This window comes from Strix aluco, chromosome 10 (assembly GCF_031877795.1).
Source record: "Strix aluco isolate bStrAlu1 chromosome 10, bStrAlu1.hap1, whole genome shotgun sequence".
NCBI lineage: Eukaryota > Metazoa > Chordata > Aves > Strigiformes > Strigidae > Strix > Strix aluco.
In genome coordinates, this window is record NC_133940.1 from 16838466 (window position 1) to 16854705 (window position 16240).

General features: G+C 58.0%; 1 protein-coding gene across 2 annotated transcripts; it reads right to left on the reverse strand.

Annotated features, from left to right (window-relative positions):
* Positions 1–10900: 10900 nt before the first annotated feature.
* Positions 10901–16236, reverse strand: LOC141927966 (regulator of cell cycle RGCC-like). Of its 2 annotated transcripts, XM_074835462.1 has the most exons (5): positions 14706–16236; positions 13679–13834; positions 13076–13156; positions 12829–12891; positions 10901–11564 (listed from the first exon to the last, which is right to left on the reverse strand). In XM_074835462.1, the coding sequence occupies exons 1-5, from the start codon at positions 14974–14976 to the stop codon at positions 11557–11559; spliced, it is 579 nt and encodes a 192-aa protein (XP_074691563.1). In that variant the 5' UTR covers positions 14977–16236; the 3' UTR covers positions 10901–11556. The 2 variants fall into 2 exon arrangements, with proteins under 2 accessions (XP_074691563.1, XP_074691564.1); XM_074835463.1 differs by lacking the exon at positions 12829–12891.
* Positions 16237–16240: the final 4 nt, after the last annotated feature.

Sequence of the window (16240 nt, forward strand, 5' to 3'; positions counted from 1 at the left end):
GCGACGGGCGGCACCACCTCCGCGAGGCGGGGAAACGTGACGTCACGCGGCCTCCCCGGCTGCCCGCCCTGCTCCTCTCTCCGGGCAGGGCTTGTGCGCAGGCGCATTCCGCTGCTGATGAAGCACAGGCGCGCCTTGCCGGCGCCATCTTGAGTGTGGGCGCCGGGCTCTTAAAGCGGTATGCACCTCGTTCTGCAAGGGGAGAGGCAAGGGCAGGGAAAGTGGGTGCGGAGGGTCCCTGCGTGAGGCCTCTGTGAGACCACAGCGCAAATCGCACCTCCGCCCTGCCCCTGTTCCGGTCCTGGTGTATCCCACTCCTCTCCATCCCTGGCCTTCCACCGCAGATGTCCCCATCACTGCCACCCCCAGCAGAGAATCCCCCATCACTGACCCCTCCATCACTGACCTCCTATCACTGGCCTCCCCAGCAGAGACGCCCCATCGCTAACACCCCACATCACCGACCCCCCCAATCGCTGACCCCCATCTCCCCCAGATGGGCTGGTGCAGCAGGTCCCATGGGGCCTGGTGGATGCTCTGCCCTGTGCCTCTGCCGTGAGCCCCACTGGGATCCCCCATGCCAAAACCTTTCGGAAAAGCCCACCCCATATGGCAACGAGGAGTGGACCCGACCAAATGTCTCTTGCTTCTCCCGAGCTCTGCTCATCCAACACCACCCAACCCTGGGCTGGGACATCACTGTTGCCATCCTGCTTGTGGGGGACATTTTTCACCTGGTCTTAAAAAGAAGTGTCCCTCCTTCCCTCACCCACCCTCTCCCCTGGACACTGCAGAGGAGCCAGGAGGACACAGAGAAGTTTCTCTCCCTAAATGTCTCCAGCTGGAGAATACATCCTTATACACCATGGGGCACTTTCCAGCCCTCCAAAGTCTGACTGTGATGGGAAAGCTGTGGGAAAATGCTCACAGGAGTGGGAAAATCTCCAGCTCCAGGATTACTTTTCCGTTTCAATTCATTAAATATATGCAAAAGATGCTAGTGTTTTCTGTGATCCACAGCTAACCTGTCCCTCGGCACCAGCTCGCTCGCCTTGGTGCCCCCATCCCCACTGTCCACGCTGTGCTGAAGAGGAGCCAGCCGGCTCTCGGGGAGGGTCCCTTGGGGCAGAAAATATGTAAGATGGAGGAAAGGTGGGTTTAAAACAAGGGCTCGACATCAGGAAAACAACTTTTTTACCCCCCAGGTCTGCTTCTGGCTTGTGGCATAGCCCCAGGGGACAACTTCACTGACAACATCCTGCTCCAGGCCAGCACTGGACCCCTCCAAGCCAGGGCAGAGCAGGGGGCTGATGGATCTCCCGGGCCCCCTGGGAAGGCTTCATCCCTCTTGTCCCCCAAAGCAGACAAGCCTGGAAGAGAAAAGGCAGTCCTAAAGCCATCCTCAACCCAGCACCCCTCCAGTTCTCCCCACCCAAACCCCACCACATGGACACCTCAGGGTTCTGGGGGACTAAACCCAACTCCTTCCCAGGCCAGACCCCCCATCACGGCTTGGCTGCACCCACTTGTCTCTGCCCAGAGGCTTCCCGTAATCCCCCTCCGCCCTTGTGCCGAACTGAGGGCACTATTGGAGTGGACACTGAGGTGCTGTGTGAGCCAGGGAGGAAGGAGAGCCATGGTGCCTCAGTTTCCCTTCTCCTCGCCTGTCTCCAGGAGCCGAGCACTTTGACAGAGAACGCATCGGCAAGTGTTTATGGGGATTTCCCCTCTGTCCTCCTGCGCATGAGCACCCTCAGCAGCACTAAGCTCCTTGGAGCAGCAGCTGAGGTGGTTGTGAGTCGTGCCCCCAGCAGGAGCCAGCCCCCACCCCGATGCAGCCCCTCCACCAAAGCCCACCTCTCCCAGTCTATCACCAGTCCGCCTAGGGACAGGCAGGAGAGGGGATGCTGCAGCACTAGAGGGCAGCAATGGTGCGGGCAGGAGCTGCCAGGCCAGGCAGAGGCCAACACCAGCCAGGAGCACCTTGCTTGAGCAACTCCGAGTCCTTGGAGGCATCTCCTCCTCCTCTCATGGAGACTGGCTCAAAACTGGTTGGTTTATTCTCTGGGCCTGAAAGCGTGGCCGGTCCCTGCTGGGAGACAACCCACAAGAGCACGGAGCCATGCTGGGGTGATGCTGCTGTGGAGCAAGAACCTGTCTGGTTCCCCGCAAGAGGCTGAGTCCGGCAGCAGACAGCCCTGCAGGCACAAGAGGACCAGGCCAAGGGCAGCATCCAAGCCTCCTTCTCTCCCTCGTCCCGGGAGCAGCAGTTCACCGGCCTGGGGAGTCTCTGCAGGCTCCCAGCTCCTGCTCAGAGGGAGATGCACAGATGCTGCACAGATTGGTTTGCTTCTCCGAAGAATGTCTCCAGAAACAGGCAGGATAGGGAGGTGCAACTTGGAAACCTCAGCAGCAGACTTTCTGCAAAGCAATGGTCTTTGGGAGGGAGGAGCAGGCCTGTGGGGCCAGGGAGGAGAGGGAAGGAGAGGGCTCTGCTCCGCTCCATCCCTGTCCTGCTCATCCCAACTGCGACAAGCATTGCTGCAGTGACTGGGCTGCTCCATGGGGGAGCTTCAGGAAGAGAAACCCAGACCTGGAGGTATTTGCAGACACTCCATGAGCAGAGCTGCTGGGACCAGGAAGGCAAACCCCATCCCTGATTTCCTGCCTATTGTTTTCTACACCACTTGCCCAGGAGCTTCACCAGAAGAAAAAAATAATCCCCCTGGCTGAATGTGAATGTCAGACCCGTGACATGGAGGCAGGGCCAACCCCAGGGCTGCCTGCCTTGTCCCCAGTGTGCCCGGAAACCTCTCTGTTCAGGGAAACAGGAAGACCTGAAATAGCAGAAGCTGGAAACACGTGGCTGGGATGGGAGCAGACCTGGGAGCGTCCAGCATCCCACCACCTCGTCTGCACAGCCCCTGGTTTGCCCCTTGGCATCATTTTGTGACGAAGCTGTTGCCCTTTGCCTCTTCTACCACTATGGTTTGCTCATCTACCCACCCACCTCATCCCAGCAGACCCCAGTCTGAAGCACCGGGTGCTCTGGGACCCGTCAGTGCCATGCTCTGGGCACCCTGGATCTGTCACTGCACTTGGAGAGCACACCCAGAGAGAGGTCCCAGTGATGGGTGCAGCCCGTCACAGCTGCCTGCAGAAGACATGGCCTTGTCCTGCTGCTAACAGAGAGCCCAGTCCTGTACCCTCCTGGGGTGGGGATAAAACCAGAGGCGATCCTCAGAAAGAAAGCAACCAGCTTCTTGTCCAAGCCCACACTATGATCAAGCAGGGATGAAGCTGCTGACTCTGTGTGCTGACCTGGGGCAGGCAGAAGGACCTAGAGCCAGGTCGAAGCTGAGCACGCAGAGGGCAAGCGGGAAGGAGGGGATGCTGCTGCTTCATCCACTTGATACTTGCACGCAGTGGCTACCAGTGATATCTACCCAGCACCAGCCTTCCAAGTACTGACAGCCAGCACACAGCTGGGAGCCAAGAGATAGCAAGGAACACACCCCAAAATTAAGCAAATATCACAGCAGAATGAGGAAGGAGTTCAACTTTAAAATCTAAACATGCCCTACAGTGGTAGAACAGTCAGGACACGAAAATTCATGGGATGCAGTGAGGAAAAGAGTATGAGGCTGGGCAGCATGGTAACCAAACCGTAAAGAATTACAAGGAAAAAAAGATATTTCAAGTCCAAAGATCATTGCATGAATAGGCTGCTAGCCTCTGGATGCAGAAAATCAGGGGTGATTATGTTGAGGAGGGCTATTTGCAGGCTTAGCCCACTGCTTGAATGCAGGCTTGGTGCCCGAGGAATGGTGACACAGGGCTGGACCCTCCTGGTATTAGTTTAATTAGTTTAATTATGAGGTTAATGCCAGCTAAGCTAGCAGGGAGTCCCGGCCCAGCTCAGCTGCCTTTCTCTGTTCTCCCTTGAGACCTGGGCCACTTTTGGCAACTTCAGCCAAAGGGTTTTAGCTGCCTTGGAAATCAGGCGCCTGCCCCGCGGTCCGGGGCTGCTGGTGGGGTCTGCAGGAGGGCAGCTCGTAACAAAGTGGAGGGAAAGGCGGCAGGAGAAAGCCCAGAGAGACAGAATAACCTTTCCCTGCTGTCATCCCGTGCCCCAGACGTGCTCTGCCGCTGAATGAAATACCACCGGCCGAGAGGCACGTGAGGCTCATCCGTTCCCGGTCCCCGGGGACAGCCAGCAGCCAGCCCCTGTCCGAGCAAAGCAGAACAATCCCAGGAAGTGACCCGGGGGGGCAAAGGGACAGGATGCCGCGCTGGCCGGCACCACCAGCATTGTCTCTTTGGATACCTGGGGGATGAAGTCAGACAGCCCAGCTCGCTAAGGAGGAGCACAGGGTGGGGGTTGAGCAGGGAACAGCAGCCAGGGGAAAGAAACACAAAGCCTCTCTGATTGCAGGCACCCGCCTTGGTCTCTACCTGGGTGAAACCTCAGCAAGGACCCGGAGGAGCTTGTCTCCCCTCGTCCAGGGACACTGGCATACCCCACTGGGAAAGCACCCACTCCACACTGGCCAGCACTGTGGAGCTCTCCTTTCCTCTGGGCAATGGTAGGGTCACACAGAGACTACTGGGGGACATTTTCGAGAGTCAGAGCAGTTGCACCACTGCTGAAGAAACCTCCCAGCCCTGTTCTGCAGCCTGGTCTGAAGGAACAAGCCTCCAGGCCACCCTGGACAAACCTGGCCTGTTGCCAGCCCTGGTAGCTCTTAAAGATAGCTTGCTGTCTCCATGGTCTGCCAACCTTCCCAGGGGCTCCCCCAAGGCGCTGAGAGGTGGGGAGCATCCCTGGGGTTTCCTTGGGGCACTGGTGGTGGAAATCAGGGTGAAGGGTGTAAATCAGAGTGCAGGGTGTAACGCAGGAGCAAGACCCCCAGCTCTGGTTAATACTAGTACTCTCTGCAGCCTGGAGGCACACAGGTTGGAGCCAGCACCACACTGTTCTCTGCAGGGATGAATTCGAGCACTGAAGGGGTTCACACTGGGGTGGTGCTTCAGGCACTGGCTGGAGCAAGGATGCAGCTCACAGGCCTTAATGTGCCTTGAAAGATGGTCCAGGAGAGACTCGCTGCTCCTTGGAGAAGACCCTGCTGAGGGCTGGTGGAGCTGAGGACTCTGTGGGGGCTGTACAGGATGGAGAGGCACGCTCAGTCTGGGTCTGTGCGTGATGGAGACCTTCCTCCACCCCACTGCCCATTGCAGCTTGGCCAGCTTCATCCTTGCACCGTTCTTCTGTGCAGGTAGCCCGAGCCCACCATGGCTACTGAAGCCCCTAACCTCTTGCCTGGCCCATAAAGGCCATGTTGCCATGTTTCCATCACTCTCAATCAGCATCTGAGGCTGTTCAGCCCAAACTACAGCTCTCCTTGCAGCCCTGTGCCAACCAGTCTCTCCCTACCCTGCCTTTCCCTCCAGCTGCTGAGCTGACCGTCCTGGGAACTCCCCCAGCACAACCATGACCTGGAACACCCCAAGTCTCCTATGTCCCCACTGGATCCCTCTGTGGTTTCACATCCCTTCATGGCATTGCAGCTAAATTCTGCTGTCTCTGTGGTGGAAGCTGTGGGCAAGGACAGTGGAGATCTGACTTGACCAGTGACACCAGGCTACGTCACCCCTTTTGGTTCTGGGAAGGAAGTTTGTTTCTGGGCAGTAGTTTCAACAGAGAGGAGCGGTAAAAGCCTATGTTCATTCACCCCTTGCCTAAGCACGGATTTCCCTTGGAAGAGGCAAAGCCACCCCACGTAATGCAGTGGGGTGTCTCCTGCCCATGGTGGCTGAAGGCAAGGACCAGTGTTTCAAGACCTGAGAGGTGGTTGGGTTCATTATGTCTGGAGGCAGGCAGGGTTACCACACCTGTCCTCCCTTGGTCCCCAAAATCGAGATGCACCCCAGAGCCTGCATCTGGCTGCACTGACAAGGTGGTGAAAGGCAGCAGAGGGGAGCAAGTCGGTGTTTGGGGCAATGGGGATCTGCACCCCACCCTGGGAAAACATCTCGGGCTCTGCTCTGCAGTCCAGCTGATCCTCTGGCCCCTTGCAGGCATCACCAGGGCTATTCTTGGGCAGGGATTCAGGTGATGGAGACTTTGGTCTTCCCAGGTCCAGCACTGATACCTGCTTGGCCACCTCCCACAGGCAGGACCCAGGTTGGGGACAGCTGGGGCTGGCAGCTCCCTGGGGAGAGGAGGGGGCCGAGGACAGCACCCCTCAGGCTGGCAGACAGGCAGGGCAGGGAGGGAAGGGCTCGAGAGATGATCTGCTCAGCACAGCTGTGGGCTGTTTTGCATACCCCTATCAGGAGGAGGACCAGCTGATGAGGACTCAGAGCTGGCATCATGGCCAGGTCCCACTGAGCCAGTGCTCCTTCCCACACCCCACAGGATGGGACACCCAGGGGTACTTCCCTCTCTGCTGCCAGCCAGCCCTGAGGGGCACCTCACACCCTCAAACCAGCACGGATGAGCTGGGGTCTGGGTGGGCTTTTGAAGGGTAAATGTGACCTACAATGAGAGCTGTGCCTGCTCCCACGCAGCTCTCTAGCTCCGGTTAAAAAGCGTGCTGGAAAACGTGAAAGGATCCTACTTCTTCTTTCCTGTAAATGTGGAAAGATCCCCCAAAGCACGTGAGAGGGCTTATCAGGAAAGAAAGGCAGCAGCAGACGGCATCCCCATGGTTAGGTTATCTCCCAAAATAGTTACAGCCTCTTGCATCACTACAGCCAGACTGTCTGGGCAGCCAGGGACTTCCCTTCCCCAGAAGGATGTGGTTCCCCTCTGAAACGCAGCGTGGTACAGATGTCCCCAAGCACACACAGCCCTGGGCAGTACCACACAAGTGTCCTCCCAGCTGCTGGAGGAGAAGACACCAGCTCAGCAGTCTGGAGAGGACCAGAGAGCCACAGTTACCTGGGGATGAAGGAGAACTTCTGGTGGTCCCTATGGTGATGGCCACCAGGGAGGTTTCTGGCTGCCCTTCATGCAGCAAAGGAGTGAGGTGGCTGGTTGCCAGCCAGCCCCTGTGTGGCTATGGGCCACCTCTGCTAAATCTCTCCCCTCCATGCCCCAGCCTGGCTGTTTGGGTCCCCTGGACGCCAGATCTGTTCCTCTGCAAGCTGGCATTACAGCTGGAGCTGAATGCCCCCAGCCTGGAGGAGGGAGCTTACTGGAGACCCTATGAAAAGAGCGTGTGGGACCCAGTGCTGGAGCAGTGCCTCCAGAAAGGCTGGGTTTGCAGCTGGGCTTGAAGGAAAAGGTGCAGGCAGGAGGCCCGTGCAGTTGCCTCAACTCCGGTTAGCCACTTCCCGTCCCTTGGTGGCCCCATGTACACTGCTCTCGCTTCTAAGAAAACAAGCAAGCAGTTAGCAGGCAGCAGATCACAGGGCAGTGAATGCATGGTTGGAAGCCATGCCAGCCTTGCAGATGATCACCCGTGCAGGCACTGGGTGCCTACTCCAGCCTGGCTCAGGCTGAGTTTATTCTCCACTGACCGTGGTGGGACGGGGAGCTGCAGCCTTCTTTCCCTGCCCTCTGCTGCCTGCACCCCAACCAGTCTGGACCAGCAGCTCCCAGCTGCTGCTGGGGGCTCCAGCACCCTCCAGGCAGCACTGCTCAGAGGCTGACTGTCTCCAGCTCCTCCAGCACCCTCAGCTCCCGGTGCCTCCGGAGGGTGTCTTCCCACCCTGGTAGGTCCAAAGCACCTTCAAGATTCTTTGAAGAGCTTTACACAAAGTCCAGCATGGCCCTACTGCTCCCAGGGCTCCTTGGCCCTGGTCCAGCCTCCTCCAAGCTGCTGCAGGAAGAGGGACCCAGGGGAGGAACCGACGTATCACAGGACGTGCTCATTCACGCTGATTATTTTTGCAGCACCTCCACCACATGTGCATGCAGGGGCCATCCAACTCTCCCCCCTAATCACCTCTGTCAGCCTCAGCCCTCCCTGCTCTTGGGTGTTCAGCTGTCCCATGAGCATGACTGGATGCAGTGATCCTCCCAAGCTGCACAACAGCCCCGTGGGGGCTGCACAACTACCCCCCCCCGGGCCAGTGGATGGCGTAGCCACCCTGCCACCCAGGTGTGTCCCCAACCCCTGCCTGGGGTCCCCAAGTAAAAAAATCCCCCACCCCGTCCCAGCAGAGGACCTGACAGAGCCCCTGTGCCCAAAGGGGTCTGCTTGCCATGATGTGCGAGTCCATCCTGGGGGGGGGGGTCAGGCCAAGCATCACCATTGCTGCAGCTGTCGGTGCAGGCTGGGCAGGACAATGCTGGCATAAGGTCCCATGTCACCCCGTCACCCACATGTAGTACCGGCACTATGGAGTGCCCAATGCCAGCTCCACTGTTCCCCCAGCACCAGCCCAAGCAGATGCTGACAGCTATGGCACTGGGTGCAGGAGGTACCACGAGCCCTGGAGACAATCCTGAGCAGCACAGGACACCCACGTTGTCTGCCTGATTTGAGGTTCCGGAGGAAACCTGGGGTGAAACCCAAACCCCTCTCCTGGCAACCCTCACAACAAACACCCCATCTGGAGCTTCACCGAGTCTGTTATTTTGCTGCAAGGGTGTATCAGCCACAACAGATTTGGGGCTTGAAAGTATTTATATCTGCAGCTGCTTAGCAACATTTGCAGATGCCACGCTGGTGCGAGCCAGCGAGTGGCACCCAAGGAAAGCAACCGCACGGGATTCCCCGGCCCAGCACTGAGCATCTCCACGACCCAACTGGAGACCACACTGTCGGGCAGGCTGGGGGTGGTCTGTTAAAAATCCCCTTCCCACGCAGGCTGGTATGGTGCTTGTGATACCCAGAGGCAGAAAGGGACCGTGGGTGGAATAAACATCAGAGTCAGAGCTAGATTGCAGGGGCGAAACGCCTGTGTGCAATGACTCAGAGGGGAAAAAATGTCCCGACTGACATTGGAGTTGCTGCCACTGCATATGACAGTGACCGCCCCCAAAGCTCCTGCTGCCCTGACCCCATTGATGTGGGTGACCAGGGTGCTATGGCCCCATCACACAGCCGAGCGTCACGGGCAGAGCTCTGAGCATCACTGCCACCCCCAGCCCCCCACACTGTTCTCACCCCCATCTTCTGGTCACCCCTTGATGGGGCCAGGGGGCCATGTGGGAGGCAGATCAGCAGACACGTCATGCAGCTGGGGAGAGTGACAGCAGAAAGTGTCCCCATGTGTGACCTGCCCTGCACAGGGCTCTGCTGGGGCTGTTCAGAAGCCACCACCACACTCTTGCCCTCCCTCCTGATTGCTTGAGTTTGCAGGATTAACATGTGTTCAGTAAACTTCTGTGATGGCACCAAGCCCCAGGCTGGCAGATTAGATGACCAATATCCTCCTGATCAGCACACCAGGAACCAAGGGGTGAGGAAAGAAGCTAAAAACTGTCTTGTTTCCTGCTCAGACAGTTGCAACAGAGCTGCATGTGTCTCTGCTCCATGTGGACGTCACTGGGAAGGAAGGACAGCAACTTCTGCCTGCCCCACCAAGCCACTCACCCCACAGGGACACACAGGGGTACCCCACACACCACCCAAGGCAGAGGACTGCAAACCCCCATCCCCTGGGGACTTGCTCCTGGGGTTGCTGCAAGTGGCAATAACCAGAGGAAGTGTCACTAGGGCACATATGTTCAGAAGTGGGACTCCCGGAGCAGTATCACCCACTGACACACACCCTGGTCTTTTCAAGCACAATGGGAACAAACCGACAGCTGCAAACCCAGCTCTGCAGCAAGGGGCCTCATTTGCCTCTTGTTTCTTTAGGCTAAGCAAGAAATACTCCTTGTAATGTACCTTTAGGGTAATCATATACTGGTTTGGTTGGGACCTTAAAGATCATCTAGTTCCAAACCTCCTGCCATGGGCAGGGACATCTTTCACCAGACCAGGTTGCTCAAAGCCCCGTCCAACCTGGCCTTGAACACTTCCAGGGAAGGGGCAGCCACAGCTTCTCTGGGCAACCTCACAGCAAAGAACTTCCTTACATCTAACCTAAATCTACCCTACAGAATCATAGAAAATGGTAGAGTAAGGGGCTTTTGAAAAGAGAGTACCGACAGGAGCAGAGAAGGTCTCACAGCACCCCAGGAACAGGTCCCCAGCACCTCCTCCCACCGGTGCGAGAGGAGTGGGCAGTGGCACGTCGCCCCTAGCAGATGGGGGCAGAAAGGGACAGACTCTGCCCTCCTCTCCCACCCCCACCCCATCCAGAAGCCAGAGCCCCTGTGACGGGATGTCCGAGCAGATGCCGTGGCCATTACCCACCCTGCAGCACCTGATGAGCCCCCCGGGTGCACGGCTTCAGCCCTCCTCTTCCCTGTCCCCAGCAGGCTCAGGACCACCAGGCAGGCTGGATCTGGCCCCGTGAGAGCAGCTAGGCTCCCTGCCAGCTCCTGGGGTTGCTCCAGGGAGACCCAAGCTCACAGGCTGGGGTTTACCCCAGCCAGGCAGGGCATTTCCCCAGCGGGTCACAAGGCAGCAGGAGGGTACAAGTCCTGGGGACACATTTCAGGGGGCTTTGCTAAGACCCCTGCAGAGAGCTGGGTCCCTCCCCCTGTCCATCCATCCCTGTTGCCAGGGTCAGAGCTCCGAGCACAGCAGCCGTGGACAGAAGGTAGCCCAGCCTGCCCCATGCTCTGCTGCAGCCAGGGAGGACCAGGGGCTCCCTACCCCACTTCAGACATACAAATGCTCCTTAATTTGCTTCCCTGAAGTCTCCTTGTCACCCCACCCTCCCCCAGTCTCTCTGATGCCCCACTGGCTGCACCCTAGCGTGCCTGCTCCACCCCTCCAGGCAGCTGTGGAGAAGAGCCCATGGGAAAAGACTGGATAGACACACAGACAAGCACTGAGTCTTAAAATCCCATTCATAAAAATACATCCCCTCTGTACAGTGTGTAACATTCTTTTTACAGTATTTACAGCAGCAGTTGGGGCAGAGGCACTTGGGGTGCAGGCAGGGGCCTTATTTGAGGCTACCCGTGCAAAGCAAAGGGCCAGCAGTGGTTGTCACTGCCTGTGACAGATGCTACTGTGGGAACAGGCTTCCCAGGAGGGAACACCAGGGTCTCACTGATGATGTACTGCAAGCTGATCTTCTCTAAAATCACCCAGGGTTTCTCCTCTGGCTTCAACAGTGGCATAGACACCACTCCCCCACCCCACCCCATCCCATCCCCTCTCCCACTCAGTCACAAGAGCTGCCAGTGCCCCTCGCAGGACAAGGTGTTGTGCCCCCAGCGAGAGCTTGTCCCATCTCAGCGCTGGCTGAGTCCTGCCTTGCACGTGGGAGCAGAGCAAGGTGCAGCTGCCCGTCCCATTGCGGGATCAGTCCCCACTTGTGGCTGGCGCTGCCCTTCCCCGGCACGGAGCAGCATGGCACGGGAGACCTGTCACCCACGCAAGCAGTGGGTGGCAGGGGCACGGAAGCAGAGGGTGCATCGGGGAGGCACGGGGCTCGTCTGCTGTGGGTCTTCCTCTCCAAACTCATCACCAGAACCACATCTCACATCTCTGCAAGACAATCAAGGGTGGGGGGGAAGACTGATGAAATGACTGCTGAGGGGAGGGCAGCTGCACGGTGCGCTGGACCCCCCTAAGCATCACCAGCAGCAAGGTGAGAGCAGAAATCTGCTGGGGGGGCTCTGGTCCCCTTCCTGCTTCACTGCCCCCGAGTACAGCTCAGGGCCAGCAGAAGCAGCACTTTTCACCAGCCACCTCATTTTGGATGCTCAAAAGGGAAGGGAACAGATACTGAGAACTGTGACTTATGTAGCCTGCCTAAGGGGAAATAATGTTTATTTTTGTTTAAATCAAGTTTTCTCTGCCTCCAGCCTGTCGCCCAGTGACCCATTTGGAGAGGAAGTGTACCCTCTGCCTCAGTTTCCCCAGAAAAGAAGCTACTGGTGACCAGCCAACCTCACAGGACTGCAGAGCTGCCTGGGTAAAGCTGCCAGAGATGCCCAGCATGGCATCACCACCTTCTCCAGCAGTACCTGCAGCCAAGCCCTTTACTAGGAGAAAAACATCTGCAGGATACCATGACCCATCTGTGCTCCCCAAGGGCTGGGATTCCCCTCTCTGCCATCGCACAAACCCTCTGCAGCAGTTCCCACTCCACAGATGCAGAAATCTCACTCAGACCTACCAACAGCTTCACTTAGTGCCAACACATCCCAAGGGCATGTGTTAGGTGATACTTAATGAGTCTGAATCCTCACTTTCCTCCCTGCAGATGGGATATTCCCACAGGGCTGATTTTTTTCCAGGCTGGGGTATACTGCAAGGAAAAACAGTCTTTTCCTCCTGCTCACCTTCCCCCTCACATAGCAAAGAAAAGCCTTTGAGCAGCAGTCAGAGGAATGCTGTAGGCAGAGAGCCACAAGCATCTGTACATCTTCCTGAAAATGTCAATAGCCCTGCAGGTTGCTGCTGTTTGGCCACCTTTTTTGCAGGCCTTTGTTGTCAGGACCAATCTGGCCTTCACACCCCCAGTCTCCTCCCCACCAGGACAGTACTGCCACCTCCACTTCACCAGTTGGGAGAAACTGAGGCACCAGAGGGGGGAAATCCAGATGAGCCCCCTGCCCTCCCCATGCAAAAGACAGAAAGATTCCACCCCTACAGCTCTAAGCCCCCTGCAGTGGGAGCCCCAGGAAGGGTGCTGGGCCAATCTCTGATGAGCCAGAGGCAGCAGAGAAGCCCCAGCCCTGGTGACCTTCCAGGCTGGATGCAGCTTGGGTCTTGGGAAGCACAGGGATCAGAGCTGCATACGTACCCTCCAACACTTTATCCAGATCCGCAATGAACTCCTCCAGTTCCTGCGTGTCGCCAAGCTTTGCTAGCGGAGAGAAACACACTGTCAGGTCTCTCCCATTTCCTGCCCCCAGCTCTAATTTGGGAGAACAATCCCTACCCCTTGCTTCTAACCACAATTGCTCTGGTTGCTTCTGTACCAGCCCATCACTGCTAAGCCAAGCCAAGCATGCAGAAGCAAGACCTTCAGACAGATCTTTCAGCCTCACCTTTGGAGGGGTAAGCATTGGCAGGGGTGTTGAGGTCCTCCTCGCTGGAGTTGAGACTGCTTCCTGGGGATGTGCTGGTACCTACGGATGCAAAGCATTAGTCACTGTCCATGGCCACAAAGTTGCAGGACCAGGGACCAATCATGTGCATGGATGGTCCCTGGACCACCCTCACTCTTGGCCAACCCATCTGCTCTTCTTCAACTGCAAGGGATGCTTGGAAAAAGGGAACTGAGCTTCTCTGTCAGGGCAAACAGCACTAGAGGTTGCCTGGGCATAGCCACAGGGACTCTTCGGGATTATTGTAGCAAACTGGTTCCCTCTGACCTCCTGGTTATCTCAAACTTCATGCAGTCCTGCAGCAGCCAACCCCGCAGAAGGAGCCCCAGCAGATGTTGGCAGGCCCTGGGCCAGGATCCAGTGGTCATCACCCCATGCTACTTGTCCAGCCCATGACAGATGACTCAGGCAGGCAACTCAGAGGTGGGATCATCAGGAAGCTCCATGGTTTACCATGGAGGAACCCCAGAGCTCCCAAAGTAACTCCATCCTGACAGACACCATCCTCCCCCAGGACTCCTCCTTCCCCAGCCCCGGACTCACTCTCCAGCTCATCAATGCCGCTATCATACACGTTATGTCCCGCTTTCTTCTTCAGCTCCTCCAGGTGCTGCTCATATTGGCACGCAGGCCCTCTGTCGAAGTCCTCCATCACCTCATCAAACTCCCGCAGCAGGTCACTGAGCTCATCAGCCATCGCTGGGGGCAAGAAGTCAGTGGAGGAAGCGGTTTGGAGCCCACAGCCCACACCAGGCAGGCAGCCCCAAGCAAAAGCCTCTCAGGAGCAGTACCAGGCTGGGGATGAGGCAGACCCAGGCTCTGGGCCGCCTCTCCGTGGGCAGGTTGCCAGCTCTGTGCAGCAAGTTCAGGGCTGACACTGTCCATTGTCCCTCACCGCCCCACCCCAGAGCTGAGAGCATCCAGCTCCTTGGGCAGCTCGGCTGTCCCTCCAGCTCATCCCACAGCTGAGCAGGGGCCCGACCCGCTAAGAACCAGTCCTAAGCAGGCAAAGGGTCTTGATCCTGGACCTAACTTCTTCCTCAGCCTTCAGGGGAGGTTACAGCAGGACTGAAGAGGGGGGGCTGGACCACGCTGAGCCTGGGTGACCGGCAGCAGCGGAGCTGGGCAGCCGCCGCGGGCGCTGCTCGCAGGGGTGTACCGCCGGCTCTCCCCGGGGCCGTCCCTGCACCGGCAGGACTGGAGCAGTCACGCCTCGGAGGGCTGAGAACACCGGCACAGCCGGGGAGAGGAGACGGGCGAGCGCCAGCGCCGGGCTCAGCCTGCCCCTGGGCCAGCCCCCGCGGGCTCACGGACCCGGCCCGGGGGCAGGGCCCCGGGCGGCACACGGCGGGCACAAGCCCCGGCCAGGCCGAGGCTGGGACCCTCCGTCCCGCACGCTGCAAACCGCGTCCTGCTTCCCGGGGACTTCCCGAGGGGAGGCTTAGCAAGGCGGGGCGGGGGGGGGAAGGCAGCACCCCTTCGGGAGCGGGGGGCACGGCACGGCACGGCACGGCACGGCACGGCACGGCACGGCACGGCACGGCACGGCACGGCACGGCACGGCACTCACCGGCGGACGAACGGGCTCCAGCGCGGGCAGCGGCGGCGGGTCCCGCCGGGCGCGGCAGTTTTAGCCGCGGGCGCCGGGGCGTGGGGCGGGGCGGGGCCGCAGCGCCCTGGTGGCCCCGCCCCGCCCCGCCGGACTCGGGTGACCGTGGGTCACCCCCTGCCGTCACCCCCCTGCCCGGGCCAGGGTCACCCCTGCGGACACAGGGTCTGGGTGCCGGGGGTCTCCCCTCTCCCCCGCGGCCCCTCCCACGCGGGACTCGCCGTGTCTCCATGCTCTGATGGCGCGGGGTGACGCCCGGGGACCTTCACAGAATCATGGAACAATCCCAAGGTGGAAGGGACCTCAGGGATCATCTGGTCCAACCTTTCTGGCCCAGCACCCTGCCCAGCTGAGTCTTAAAAGTGTCCAATGTTGGGGAATCCACCACTTCCCTGGGGAGATCATTCCAGAGGGTCATTGTTCTCAAGGTGAAAATTTTTCCTCTTCCATCCAATCAGAATCTCCCCAGGAGTAACTTGTACCCATTACCCTTTGTCTTTTCCATGTGACTCCTTGTAAAGAGGGAGTCTCCATCTTCTTTGTAGCCACCCTTTCAATACTGGAACATAGTGATAAGGTCTGCCCGAAGCCTCCTCTTCTCAAGGCTGAACACACCCAGTTCTCTCAGCCTTTCCTTACGTGGCAGTCCTCCCAGTCCCCTGACCATCTTTGTGGACCTCCTCTGGGCCTTCTCCAGTCTGTCCACATCCTTTTTGTATAGTGGGGACCAAAACAGAACACAGTATTCCCGGTGTGGCCTGACGAGTGCTGAGTACAGTGGGATAATGACTGCAGGAGCCAGGTGGCCAAAGCCCTGCCACACAACAGCAGCCACGGGGGGATCTCACAAGGTGGAAACCCACCTGTGGCATCCCTCCAATGCATCCCTGCCCTTCAGGTTTCCTCCCAGGTGCCCTGTTTCCTTCTCTGCATCATTGTTCACCCACCAGATCTTGAAGTCCTGTAGGATGAGTTTTCCATCTGTTTTCACTTTCCTTCAGCCAAGTTTTTCCTCAGAGCCCACCCCTCCTTCATGCTTTCTGCAGACTGAAGTCACCCCTCAGCACATGAGAATGGGCTTTGCTGTAGACTTTCTCCTGTGTTTTAACCTCTCATATGTCTGCTTGCCCAAGGCACAGCTGCACAATATTGCTTCTTAGTCTACAATCATTTCTGCCTTTGTGGCTTCTGCTGAGGTCTGCCCTGCACAATATGAGACAGTGTTCCCTCATGGTGCTTTGATTTCATAGAATAGAATCATAGAATCATTTAGGTTGGAAAAGGCCTTTAAGATCATCAGGTCCAACCATTAACCTAACACTGCTAAGTCCACCACTAAACCACATCCCCAAGCGCCACGTCTACATGTCTTTTAAATACCTCCAGGGATGGTGAATCAACCACTTCCCTGGGCGGTCTGTTCCAGTGCTTGACAACCCTTTTGGTGAAGAAATTTTTCCTAATACCCAATTTCAACAAAATCTGGCTGCCTGCGT

Bases quoted from the DNA above. Each gene is read 5' to 3' on its own strand.
- LOC141927966 (XM_074835462.1), bottom strand. From the start codon at position 14,976: ATGGAGACACGGCGAGTCCCGCGTGGGAGGGGCCGCGGGGGAGAGGGG. The intron at 13,835-14,705 runs GTGAGTGCCGTG...TCTTGCCCCCAG, and splicing joins TGGAGCCCGTTCGTCCGCCG to CGATGGCTGATGAGCTCAGT. The intron at 13,157-13,678 runs GTGAGTCCGGGG...TTGCATCCGTAG, and splicing joins CGGCATTGATGAGCTGGAGA to GTACCAGCACATCCCCAGGA.